The sequence below is a fragment of the Ambystoma mexicanum genome, chromosome 4q (assembly GCF_040938575.1).
Source record: "Ambystoma mexicanum isolate Mex_15411 chromosome 4q, UKY_AmexF1_1, whole genome shotgun sequence".
NCBI classification, from domain to species: domain Eukaryota; kingdom Metazoa; phylum Chordata; class Amphibia; order Caudata; family Ambystomatidae; genus Ambystoma; species Ambystoma mexicanum.
In genome coordinates this window covers 392,710,227-392,723,241 of record NC_090928.1, presented here as the reverse complement: position 1 = coordinate 392,723,241, position 13,015 = coordinate 392,710,227, and the positions used below count along the sequence as shown (strand labels likewise).

Here is a 13,015-nt window from a genome sequence, read left to right as displayed (position 1 = left end):
CTCCTGACATCTTTGGGTCCACAAAGAACGTTGGGAGTTAATATGAAAGGAAGAAACAACCTTATGGAGAAAGGCAGGATGCATCCTGAGCACTACCATGTCCCGGTGAAACGTGGTTTAAGACTCTGAAGCCACCAGAGACTGAATCTCGCTGATCTGGCGTGCTGAAGTTAGGCCAACCAGCAGGGCAGACTTGATAGTAACCAGCCTGATGTCTGCTGATGCCATGATTTCGAAGGGCTTGTGAGCGAGGGCACCAGACACCACATAAAGGTCCCAGACCAGATATGGGCGTTTGACAGGAGGATATAATCTGGTTAGGCCTGCCAAGTGCCTTTTAAACACCGGATTGGAGGAGGAGAAAAGAGGATGTCTCTGGAATTCTTGTAGGCTCCTATGGCCGCCAGATACGTACGGCAGGTGCCTACCTGCACACCTTAATGAGCCAGATGCACAGAGAAGGATGGTACATCGTCCAGGAAGCAAGTCAGCAGATCAATCCTTTGTCTTGGCTCAGTGGCAGAACATGGTCCACTTGCTCTTGTACTGACCCCTGGTGGAGTCGCTCCTTGCCCTTGTATGATGGCCAGAATGTCCTGTGACAGGTGTAGATACTTCTGGGTGACCTGTTCAGGAACCAAGGTGCCAGGGCTAACTTCTGTGGAGCAGGGTGGACCACTGTGCCCCCGTGCTGTCAGAATAAGTGGGCTGGACCCAGCGGGAAGTGTACTGGAGGTTGGTCTGACAGTCGTAGAAGCTCCAAGAACCAAGGTCTTGCCGGCCACTATGGCGCTATCAAGATGAGTCAAAGACCTACTCGCTGACCCTGCAAATGACCTTGTTAATCAGCGGAGTGGGAGGAAACACGTTTGGCATTCAACTCGTTCCACAGGATCTGTAGCACGTCCCCCCAGTGACCCCCTGGTCTGCCCCAGCCAGGAAGCGAACTGAGGGCACCACCTATTAATGATGGTGAATAGATCTACCCGTGGGTGGCCCCACCTGTTGAAGATCCCCCTTTAGGACAGCTTTGTTCAACTGCCCCTCATAGTTGTCGATCCCCAGCCTGCTGATCCTGTCCGCCTCCAGATTGGACTCCACCGGCAGGTGGACCGCTCTTCAACAGTGCCTACTCCCAAATGTCGACGGCCAGGCAGCAGAGTGGAGGGGACCTGGTACCTCCCTACTTGTTGATGTAATACATGCAAGTGGATCTGTCAGTCTGGATGCAGACCGACTTGCTGTTGACAATGGGAAGGAACATTTTGAGGGCAAGCCAGATGGCCATCATCTGGAGCCAGTTGATGTGTTCCAGCTGTTCCTTCCATGACCAGACTCCATGGACAGTGTGGCTGTCCAGTGTAGCCCCTCATCCTTTCAGGGACGAGTCTGTGGTAATGGTAATCTCCAAAGAAGGCTGCCTGAACGGTCTGCCCTCTAGCAGGTTGCTCTTTGCACTCCACCACTCGAAGTACGGGTGTAGGTGCAGTGGTATGCTGACTGGAGCTGCCTGGGAGCCCCTCTACGGATTCCAAGAGGCTGAGAAATGCAGCTGCAGCCTCCTCATTTTAAGTCTTGCGTGTGGTACAGTCAGGAGACAAGCCATCATTATTCCAAGCAAGTGCTGGTACCACCATGCTGAGGTCACTGGTCTGCTGAGAAAGTGCATGGTGGCCTTCCTGATTGCAGTAATCTTGTTTGCCGAGGGAAAGATCCTCTCCACCCTCGTATCCAAAATTAGCCCCAGGATTGTTCAGGACTGCGTGTGGAGTAACTGCGACTTCTTGAGGTTGATAGAGAACCCCAGATTGCATAGCATGTGCATAAGTGCTGAAGCTGTGTGCTGTACAGTCTCAGGAGACGCGGCTCAGACTAGCCAGTCGTTGCGGTATGGATAAAGGTGGTGGCACCTCTGCCCTGAGCGGGGCTGCTATCGAGTTGCTTAACCTTGTAAAGACCCTCGGCCGAATTGAGGCCAAAAGGGAGGACTTTGTATTGAAAATGAAAGCCCATGATCCTGAACCTTAGGAAGGAACGATGGGGCTCCCAAACTGGGACGTGCAGTTAAGCATCCTTCAGATCCAGCGAGCACATCCAGTATCCCCCACACAGTGTGTCCGCGATGAGGGCTGGAGTAACCATCTTGAACTTTCGAAAGGGTAGGGAAAGGGTCAGGGAAGAGAGGTCCGTAACAACTCTCAGGCCAGCCTGGTTATTTTTCTGAATGGCGAACATCCAAGAATAGAGGCCCATGTCTCGCTGTGGAGCTGGAACCTCCTCCACCGCCTGACTTGTGATGAGCGAGCAGATTTCTGCCAAAAGAGTTGCCGTCCCATTCTGTGAGAGTGGAGGGGAGGAAAGAGGAAATGGGGGAATTGGTAGATGGAAAATAGGATCCATGGGTCCTCAAACCTTGCCCGTCAGTAGTGGACGTGAAGGGCAAGCCTGCACCACCCCCATCACCCCCACCACCGGAGACTTGTGGATCTGGATGGCCTTGTCAGTTTTTATCCTCTGAGGCTGTTGCCTGGGAGGTGGGACTGGAAAACCCCTTGTGAGAGGATTTGTGCTGCTTGTACCTGTGCTGGCTAGGAGACCGGTCGGGCTGTCTAGAGCGCTGCTCCTGAAAACCCCTGAAGCCACCAAGGGTCTGGGTTCTGTCAGAGTGTTGGGGACTTTGGCTATAGGCCATGGGCGCCGATTTTGTAAAGATTGACAAGGATTTAGCTGTTTGCAAGCTATTTTTCTTCTTGTCAAGATCCACGTCCGTGGTCGAGTGAAACACGCCCTCCCCCTCAAACGGCAGGGCAAGAATGCGCTCCTGCACATTATGGTTAAACTTGGTCCCCTTAAGCCAAGAGGTCCTCATATCAGTGGCGATACAGATCGCTCTACCCACAGTGTCGATGTGCACCATGGTAGACTATGATATCCTGGGCCACAATTTTGGCCTCTGCCAACCCAGCCTTGAATCGTGCCGGACTATGCGCAGGGAGCTTTGGAGAAAAAGTCTGCAATCTCCCACCCAAGTTTTTGATTCACTGCAGCCAACATCGCATCAGCGTTGGCCTGGCGCAGGAGGAGCATGGCATTAGAGTAAATCTTTTTGCCGTAGGACTCCAACAGATTTTCCTCCTTCGCTAGGAGTGCTGAGGTGGCTGCAGATGAAGAAGACTGCGGTTTGGAATAAAGGGAGGCCACCGCTATAACGGAGGAATGCAGTTGGGGGTGTACAGACAGTATGAGTGAGTCCCCCTACGCCTGCCTATACTTGGCATTCAGGCATTTATTGGTAGGCTTCTTGGCCAGGGATTCTAGATCCTTTTGAAGGGGGATGCCAGTCCTTGTGGTAGGGCAGATGGTCAGCACCTCAGCCAGGACCCCCGCCTTAGGTTCTTCAATTTGTGGCTGCGGGATCCCCAGATTTTGTGCCATACCCACCAGCCTCTCACAGAAAGCCTTAACTGACGAGGAAGTATCCTGATCCTCGTCCGTGTCACCCGCTAGGTCCTGCACGTCGGGAGCTGTCGGAGGAGTGCTGGGTGCAGGCAGCTGTGGTGTGCCGACTGGCGGTGATGGTGGCTGTGCCAGAGGCAGAGCCACCGTGACACTGGTGTAACCATGGGAACCAAGGACTGAACTGGCACCAGGGTCTGGACCACGGTTGGAGCCTGAGCTGTTACCCGAGGGAGCATGTCCTTGATGACCACCCACCCAAGGATGGTGTCCATCTGGAGTGATTACATGAGGATAAGGAACTTTTCAAAGAAACTATCCTGGCATGCAGGTGAAGGGCCTGGGGCATAGGAGTCAGGCCCTGTGGATGCGGAGGTCTTGCCGATCCTTGTCGCACCAAGCTGGGGAATACGTACCGCCTCTGTGACTATGTGTTTAGATATGATGTGGACCAGGTAACTGGTGTTGTCCAGTCCCATCTAGACGTCCCTTCCCATGCCTGCTCTCCTGAAGGAGGAGGCTCCGGGTGAGCAGCCATCTTGTTTGGCCTGGTGGCCATTTAGTCATGCCACATGCCTTCTGCGTGGTGCCTGATGAGCTGGGCCCAGTCCCCTCCTGCACGCTAAAGAGCGAAAGTTCGGACCTTCCATGCACCTCCGGTAGAGAGTCCTGGGAGACCGAGTGCCCTCGGCCATGATGCCGGTAGTGCAACTGCTGCGTCTAGGCACCCTCTCAGGCACGAGCCCGGTGTTAGAGCAAAGCCTCTCGGGAGGTCCACGGTACCAGAGCTTTGCAGCCCCTCAGCGGTGGGACCAGGAGGATCTTGTGACCCCCTCAGCCGGTAGATCTAGGAGCCTCAGTCGCCTTGCTGATCTTAGGACCCCGAAGGCCCCTCCCACTTGGGCGCTTCCTTGGGAAGGAGTCACCCTTGCGGTGTGCAGAGGAGAACAGGGCACCTACCTTGGGCCTGGGTCTTCCTCCTCACGTATGTCTTGATGTCCTCTGGAGGTGACCTTTCGAACAGCTCCCTCCACCTGGCCAAACAATTCTTCAGAGCTCGCAGGGTCAATGTGTGGGACGCAGAACAGCCGTCCCAGCCATGGTCAGGGCCAAGGCACCAGAGGCAGAGCGCGTGGGGATCCAACGTGGGGAAGGAACCTTGCAGGCCTGACACGTGCTGAAACCGGCCGTCGACATGCACTGGGGAGGAGCGTGGCACCAGAGGACAGAGTATTATCTCGGACAAATACTATAAGAAAAAAGAATAAGAGAAAAGAAAGTCTTCTACGGAAGAGCACGTGGAATTACAAGGCAAGAGACCTAAACTCAGAGTGCTGGTGAAAACAGTCTGTACCCGTCAACGCAGTAAAGAGGACTGGGGAGTGGCGCCAGGAGACGGAGTCAGGGGAGAACATGCTCCCAGGGCTGGCTCCCCCCCCACCCCTGCGGGCATCTATATTTTAAAAGGGGAAGAATTTTTTCTGGTGAAAAAGGTTCTGTTTCCCGTCCGATACAGTATGGAGGAAAGGGGATGGGATGTAGGAGTATAAAGGTTTATCAAATTAACCCCCCCTTCATTCACTCCCATGTGGTCCATATTATGACCGTGCCTTTTGGAATTAAATCTTATTAAATATTAAAGTAAATGAGAAAGTAAGTTACCTTTATGTGCTTGGAAGTCATTTCCGGAGTTTCGTCATAACCTCCAAAGGTATTCGGAAGGCCTATAAAAATATGTAGGATATTAAATGAGTCCCGTCGCACAAAACATTTTGATTGTGTGTCTATTTACATCTTTATAAAAACGAAAACGCCATGCACAAAAGGCATTCTACAGAAACGATGCAATACACTACAGTGTTGCAGAAATCTATTTTCTTTAAGCATTACACAGCTTTTTGCACAAACGCTTAGCAGGCATCTTGTTGGTGCTGTGCAGCAAATAAATCTTAGTACAAAAATTTCTCATATATTAACCCGGTCCGTTGTCATGTAATAAAGCTTTTAACAAATGTAATTTTACAAGGTGTTGTCAAAAGTCCTTAAAGCATCAGACCTGCTGGCAAAAACAATACTACAGTTTTGAATAATGGGACTAAATCGTTCAGAAATACAATATTTACCCACAACCTAATATCAAGTAAACAAATACATTGGGATGACACGTCAGGGAATTGGGTAAAGTATCCCTAGGAGTCACATGATGAGAGGGGCAGTTAGTGGGCAGAACCACTACACAGTAGGGCTGGGTTTCAGACCATATCTCTCTTAGATTGGCTTGCAGTCAGAAAAACGACATTCTGGTGATACAGGCATATGGTTGGAAGGAAAAGTGTCATGGAAATCCAGAGGAGAGAAAAAGCAGGTGGGGGAAACGTGGATAAGAGGAAGGGTGTGGAGGAAAAGCAGGTGAGGTGGACCACCCTTCCATTTGGGAAAACGCCCACCTGCCCCAAAAAATAAATGTGCTAAAAAACTGGGAAGTTAGCTTGTTCATTTTCATGGAGTCACAAAGACAGGTAATTTTCAATTCGGCCATATAACCCTTTGGTTGCCCAGGATCATCTAAAATGGTAAACAACATCTAGAAATGATCGACATTGGTTGGTTTGAGGAGACACCATGCGTCTGCATACCCGTAGGTCGTTTTAGCTCAAGGACTGAGTCATGAAAAGTACAGTGCATTTAATGATATGGAGTCATGTTACTTTGTACTGAAAAAAAGATCCATATTTAAAGATTTTTAGCAAATACCTTTGCCTGTCACAATCTGTTCAGGATAGGTTATCTTTCATCCTTTTTCTGCAATGAACACATTCTCTTTTTACATTCATCTTGTGCACTCTTTGCCATTTTACCGTTTTGCCAAATCCAATGATCTGTCTGAGTCACAATGGAAAACTGCCAAGGTAAATGGCACAATGAATCTCTACTTGTATGCCTTTTACTGCTACCCCAAAACCCATCCTTCCATTGTCAAATTCTGGTGAAGGGTAGAAGTAACTCATTGTTAGAGAGAGCAAAACATGCATTGCACAGCAATATTTAAAAAAGAGTGGAGACCGGTGATGCAAGAAGCTACCCAGTCCTGTCCACTCACACTTGCTGGAATCTCTTCAGGGCAAACTCTTCTCCATCCATCCATACAGATGCTATAAGTACAACAGACTGGTGGGGATTGTGAGGAGTCAGAAATGTGAGGCGAACAACTATGTAAAAAGTTTCAAGTTTAGCCATTTTATTAAATAAATAGGTTGGATAAACGCCTCACTATCTCTACCCGGACGAGGATTTCCCTGCCTAAAATAAACTAAAGGAAACCTAACCCTCACACTTCTACAACAAATAAATCAATAAAGAAATATATAGTGATTCAATTCAACAACATATGATCCGATTCACAATATGATCAATGTCTCTTTTCATAACCTGGGCGAGTTTCCCTGCCCCACATCTGAACAAGGGTTTTCTCCACAGTTCAAAGGAAACAAGGCATTCCGGTGTGACACAAAGTTCCAATACAGTTGTTAAAGTCCTGTGCTTGAATTACAATGTTGTGTTTTTTCAATAAGCATCTGAAGAAAATCACAAGTTCCCACTCCTCCTGGAAAAAGAACAATCTTACATTTGTCTTCTCCAAATAAGCAACCACAATTGTCTTGGTCAGGGTAATTGTCACAAACATTGGTTTCGGAAAGAAAAACTATTCTTACTCCAGGAGTTGGAACAGGTGTAACATGTATTTGTCAGGATATATTGTTGAAATTCTAGTTTGAAAAAAAATTGTAACTTTTCTCCAACAAGCTATCACAATAATTGTTCAAATGTCACAAACCAACATGAGTGGTTTCCATTAGAACAGTTCAGTACTTGCATCAACCTCTACCTGGCTTTATCATGCTCTTTTCAGCAATAACATCTTGCCATATGGGAATACTCGCCTGCCCGTCTACTTCAACAACAAGAACAGAAAAGCGCTTCAGTGGTAACTTCTGACTCAAAGTAACAACAACTTCATTAGACTGACAAGTTGCAGAGAAACAAGGAACCACATTAGTGCTCTCTTTAAGACTCCTTGGCATCTATGCTCCTCTCCATCTGGATAACCTTCTACAGAAGGGCAGACGGTTTGCCAACTTTCTTTCCCCTCTGCAACAACAACCAAATAAGGACCAACAGATAGAAGAAAAGTGAGACTATCTTGGCTTTGGCAATGTAGATGTTGATCACCTGAAGATTTATATTTCATAGCACATAAGCAGTACGCCTCAAGCATTAAGCCCTTCAGTATTCCCCTCTTGCCTTGAGCACGGTTTGTTATTTGGATATTGCTGGTTCTTAATATACTCTTGGCTTGGGTATTGCTAGTAAGCTTTTGGACTTTCTACAGCTTCCCCCATAGGGTTTCTGACCTCCCACACGCTCATGCGCTTATTCATACAGTCACTTCATTTCAACAGTCAAAACATTGGTTTGTTACGTATAGTTCCGTATTAAAAATGACTGCTATTGCTGCTTTCCCTCACTAGTGAGTGAGGCGGCCTGCCGTGAACACGTGGACAGCATTGGAGCTCTCTGGAGTGACTTGTAAGCTGTGAACTCACTGGATAAGTCGCTCGATTACGCTCCACTCTGTGTACCCAGGTCTTCAGTACTTGTGGCTCCACGCGGTCGGATGAATGGAGCCTCCTCAGCTCCGGAAAGAGGGAACACTTCACTTGATGCTACTACTTCCCGCTGCGTAAACTCTGCACAATGAAATTGTATCAGGCAAGCGTCTCGTCCTCGCGCTTCCCGCTGGGCAACCTCTGCAATAGCGAGAGTCAAAGGCAAAGACTCCCTCAGGACCCACCAAGGCTTCTGGCGTTTCAGTGGTCCCAGCGTCTTCTCTCGCGTCAGGCTTCCCCATCAGCTGCGACCACGGGCCGTTGCTGCTTCTTCCTCCTCCTCCTCCTCCACGGCTCTGCTTTTTTTCTCTCTGGATCCGGTCTCTCCTGATGCCTGCACCTGAAGGGGCTTTTTAACCTTCTCAGTCCCCCTCAGGTGTCAGGTGTAGACCATATCATATAAATACAACTGAGCACAGGCTATCCCGCCCTTTCACACAACATGGCTAGATACCAAACTACAACCAAATCGGAGTATAACAGAGACAAACCGGAGTATACATTTGCCAGTAAGTCTGATCAGTAATCAGTCTAATTCATTAAAACTGAATTTATTCACAATTGATATCAAAACAAAACCTATATCCCAAATGTCAACATGTCTAAAATAACACATGGTAATCAATATAATAGCCCAAACTTTGGGTATTACCCTCATAGAGTCTATTATGTTCATATATACAGAAATATCAGTGTAGTTAGTAATCGTGTGATTCAGTAAACTGTACTGGACGACACACTAGTATTTCCAGCTCAAAGGTAAACTTTCTTTTATTTCAGTTTGCATTCACATCATCCTCTCTGGGCTGTGTTCAGGACACTCAGCCCAACGCGATGTAGTACTTCTAAAATCCAAAGACAACATGGAGAATTTCAGAAACAACCCTACAAAAAGGGACTATTATAACTGTTTGTATTAAAATAAAATATAAAAAAGTATATAAAAAATGGATCAAACAGGGTACCATTAGGTATTCCTTGTGTGTTGTAGTTGCCTACCCACCTTAGATTGCTTCTTTTGTGTCTTGGGGCACTCAGTATTGCACTACCGTTATTCAGTGTTCATCTTTGCTTATTCTCTTGTCAATACTACATAGAGATGGGAGGAAAGGGAGCCTATTAATTGCATTTATATGAGATTTCTGTGGTCCCTCATGAGTCAGGCACCCCAGTAACAAAAAAGAGGGCTGTACCCACAAGACTTTTCTTGAGGTGTAGATCATCTACATTAATTAGGAGATCACTCCCATAGTAGTGTTCCTCTGCATCCCTCTTCCTCGTCCCAGTCCCTGGCAACAAAGTTATTTTTTCTAACTCAGTGTTTTGCTTTCTATTTTCTACAACATTCTTTGAAGGAATATTAAACAGATCAGTTACCAGTTTGGTTTGAAAAGAGGAATAAGGACCTCTTTCCATTTGCCCCTTTTGAAATAAGGAAGCATTTGGCTCTATGGTTTTGAGATTGGAGTTAATCCACTTTTATACCATAGGGGCTTTGGCTGATTTTACCCACATTTAGGTTTTCAACAAGGGGAACATTGAGATTATTGTGGCAAAAAGCAATTAGGTATTTTGTCATTGGTAATACCTCTTCCTTAGAGGGGGATAAATACTGTGTTTCACCCCATTGATTCCTCTCACTCCCCAAGCCTTTTCTCCTCCCAGGTGATCCTCTCACAGAGCACCACCCCCAAGGTCAGGATTAGGAAGCGTCTGCCTTTCCCATGCCACCTGGGAGGAGACCTTAGGCAGGGAATTGGCGAGGGAGCCATAGGATTCATCACAGGATGTTGAGGAAGGTGGGCAGGGTGTCTAGAGGAAATGGGTGCTCTAATTTGAGGACTACACAAATCACCATATGTGAGCAACTTACTTTTATGACTGAACATCTCCCCGTACGACTGTGGTCTAAAGTTGTAGGAAGACTTGAAAGAAGTTAAGATCCATTAGTACCCGGCGAGGGCGAATCAGAATGAAAGGACCATTCTGATTGGCCCTTGCTGGGGCATTACCCGGCCAGGAATCCCTGGATTCCATGCCTTTCTCCCCGGCAGGTAGCGTGGCAGCCCCTCAGCCAATGAGGAGGCTTGCCGCCACACGGCTGGAGGCGGCCTTCGTCCCCCGCCGGGGATTCAGGTATTTTTTTTTGTCCTCTATGCCCTCCCACCCCCACTGGGGGACGATGGCAGCCTCCAGACGTCTGGAGAATCGAAGTGGGGACAACCCCTGCTCCGAGCCTCCACACGGCTGGAGGCTGCCATCTTCCCCCAGTGGGGACCCAGGTACGGTTTGTTTTTCCCCTCCCTTCCGCCCTCTCAAGTCCACTTATCTTCTTCTCTGTCGTCTTTCGGGAACAGACGCGCTGGGAACACTTCTGTTCCCAGCGCATCCGCTCCCGATGGCCACCATGGAAAGGGAAAACGGACTCAGTTTTTCCTTTCCCGGCGGGCATTTTCTTGGTTGTTTTATTTTCTTTTTTCTATCCCTGAACGCCGTTTAGCAGCCCCATCACGCAGATCTTGCTGGCCGGGGTACTAATAGCTATATGCTCGGGGCATATTGCTTAATTAACGCTTGCTGCACAAGTTGCACGATTTTGTCGTTCACTCTGTTAAGGGATCCCTTGTTTCTTGTTATTCTGTTGCCCTTAAGATTGGTAGATACTACCTCAGTAAATAATCACTCCTGAATATCCAACTGCAGTTCCAAAGAACTGCAAAGAAAACAGGGATCACTCCACAGAGTTTCTACAATATTCAATTCACTGCATTTATCATATATGGATTTATCCATAAATATGTAGTCCAAAATGGAGTTGGAGTTTCCCCTAGCCCAAGTGTACTTTGCATGCAAATTCCCCTTCACTGAACTATTTAATTTATAAAGGCCCAAGGAACACATGCAATTAAGCCATTTAACCCCATCCCGACTCTTTCGACTGATGATTCAACAGTGCAACAAAGTTCTCCAAATGTTCTGTTTCTAATGGTGGACAAGAGGAATTTAGATCACGTAGTACAATCACATGACCGGAATCTGTATGACTTAATAAACATTCAACACAATTAGTTATATCCTTCAAAAACACAGCTATAGCTTAAGGGGTAAATGTTTATTAGTAAGGTGCTGAATTCCTTCCCCTTCACTTCAATGACAAATTCAACTGCCAAAACTATAAAGACAGAAGCCCACCCATCGGTTGTCGTGCCCAACCTTTTTGTGCGTTTTGGAAACAGATTTGAAACCCATCAAAACTGGGTGGAGAAACGGGTCGCTGAAATTGACTGGTGTATGGCCCTGGAGAAGAGAATATACAATGCAATAAAAAGTGTTTAAAAAAAAAAAAAAAGAAGACTGAGTGGAGCGTTCCTGTAGACCGAGGATGTCATGTTGCCAAACCATACTGATTAACTTGTTTCTGTTTTTTGTAAAGTGCTCTGGCCTCTAGAGTTCCACAACAGGATCCTAACAGGGTGGGAATCTGATATGATATGGCATTTGTAACGCGCCTATACACAAGTGTTTCAAGGCGTGACGAGGCAGGGAGGGGGAACAAGTGGAAGACAGACAACGATCCTACTAGGCCAGGTGTCATTCAGATCGCACAAGTGCAGGGGTAGGGGGAAGGGAAAAAGTGCAAGGGGAAAGGGGGGGTAGGGGGGGGACTGCAGTAAAGGGTAAGAAGAATAAAAATAAATAATAGGGCCAGCTGGTGGTAAGTGCAAGCTAAGTGCAGACAAGTGCTGGGAAGGGGGGGCTGTAAGGATACAGAGACAGTCCCGCAGTGCAGGGGTTGCCAGGGAGGCAGTGCAAGTGGAGAGTGGCTGGCCCAAGGACCTCTGCTAAAGCCTTCTTGAACGGTTTGTCTGGCTGTTGTAGTAAGGAAAGATGTAAGGGCTCCCAACAACCAGGACCACTCACGCACCAACAAGCTACCTGCTGGTGCAGACTCAGAGAAGTTAAGTGAGTGATTATCGTGCTCCCTAGGTTGGCAACCCGAAAGCCAAAACCTCTTATAAATTGCATTTCACATTTTATGACTTCTGCAACCATATTGGAGCCTACATGGATGATTGCAATGTTAGTATGAGGCAGGTCACAGAATTCAACACGATCTAGTGCTTATTGCAGATATATTCGGGGATTCCGAAAACACAGCTAGAATTGCTGATCTATTGAGGATTATTGAGTCATCCTTAAAGGAGCTTTCAATGAGCAACCTGTGTGGGAAAGCTACATGAGCAGGTTGTGCGAACTCTGACTGCTGCCTTATAATACCACCAACTTTATTCTCGAAGTCTGCAACCAGCAACCAACCGCATTACTATCTTTACCACACACACGTCTCAGAATACTAAATGTATTCAATTTCCCAATAGGGTCAGATGGAATGTGCTTAGATACATTAGGATACAGATGGTGCCCGCAAATTATTGTGTGTGCAACAGGCTTTAGGGTGCCAAACCGTTGGTCTTTCTAACAGTGGCAAGTCCGATGGATATTTGGAAACATTATGGTCTGTGAGAAACCAGAAGGTGTCTCGCCCACAAATCCTTGGAGAATGGTCATCCAGGAGGGCATTACACAGCCTTTGCTTTTGGATCCTGTTCCTGGGGTTGAACCAGTGTGGGATGATCACCTGGATGAGGGGTCTTTGGGGAGTGGGACACCAGATGGTGAGGCGCAGTATCCTCTCCCTATAACACCATTACCCGATCTGATATTTAGGAACTCAACCCCCCGTGCTAACAACCCGAACGCTTTCTCACGGACAGCCCACTATGAGAGAAAACGGACTAACACCCGAGCCGTATACCTGACATGTCCCAATACAATGGTCAGGCAAGGTCATACAATTACTGATCATCACACACACCCGAATTCCATTACAC

The 13,015-nt window shown here is 47.5% G+C and overlaps 1 protein-coding gene across 1 annotated transcript in view; it reads right to left on the bottom strand.

Moving 5' to 3' along the window:
* MTR (5-methyltetrahydrofolate-homocysteine methyltransferase) overlaps positions 1–13,015 on the bottom strand; it is a 1,960,411-nt gene that overhangs the window by 1,353,298 nt on the left and 594,098 nt on the right. Inside the window, exon 10 of the mRNA XM_069607970.1 lies at positions 5,119–5,180. Within this exon, the coding sequence (XP_069464071.1) occupies positions 5,119–5,180 (62 nt within the window). The remainder of the gene's footprint in view (positions 1–5,118; positions 5,181–13,015) is intronic.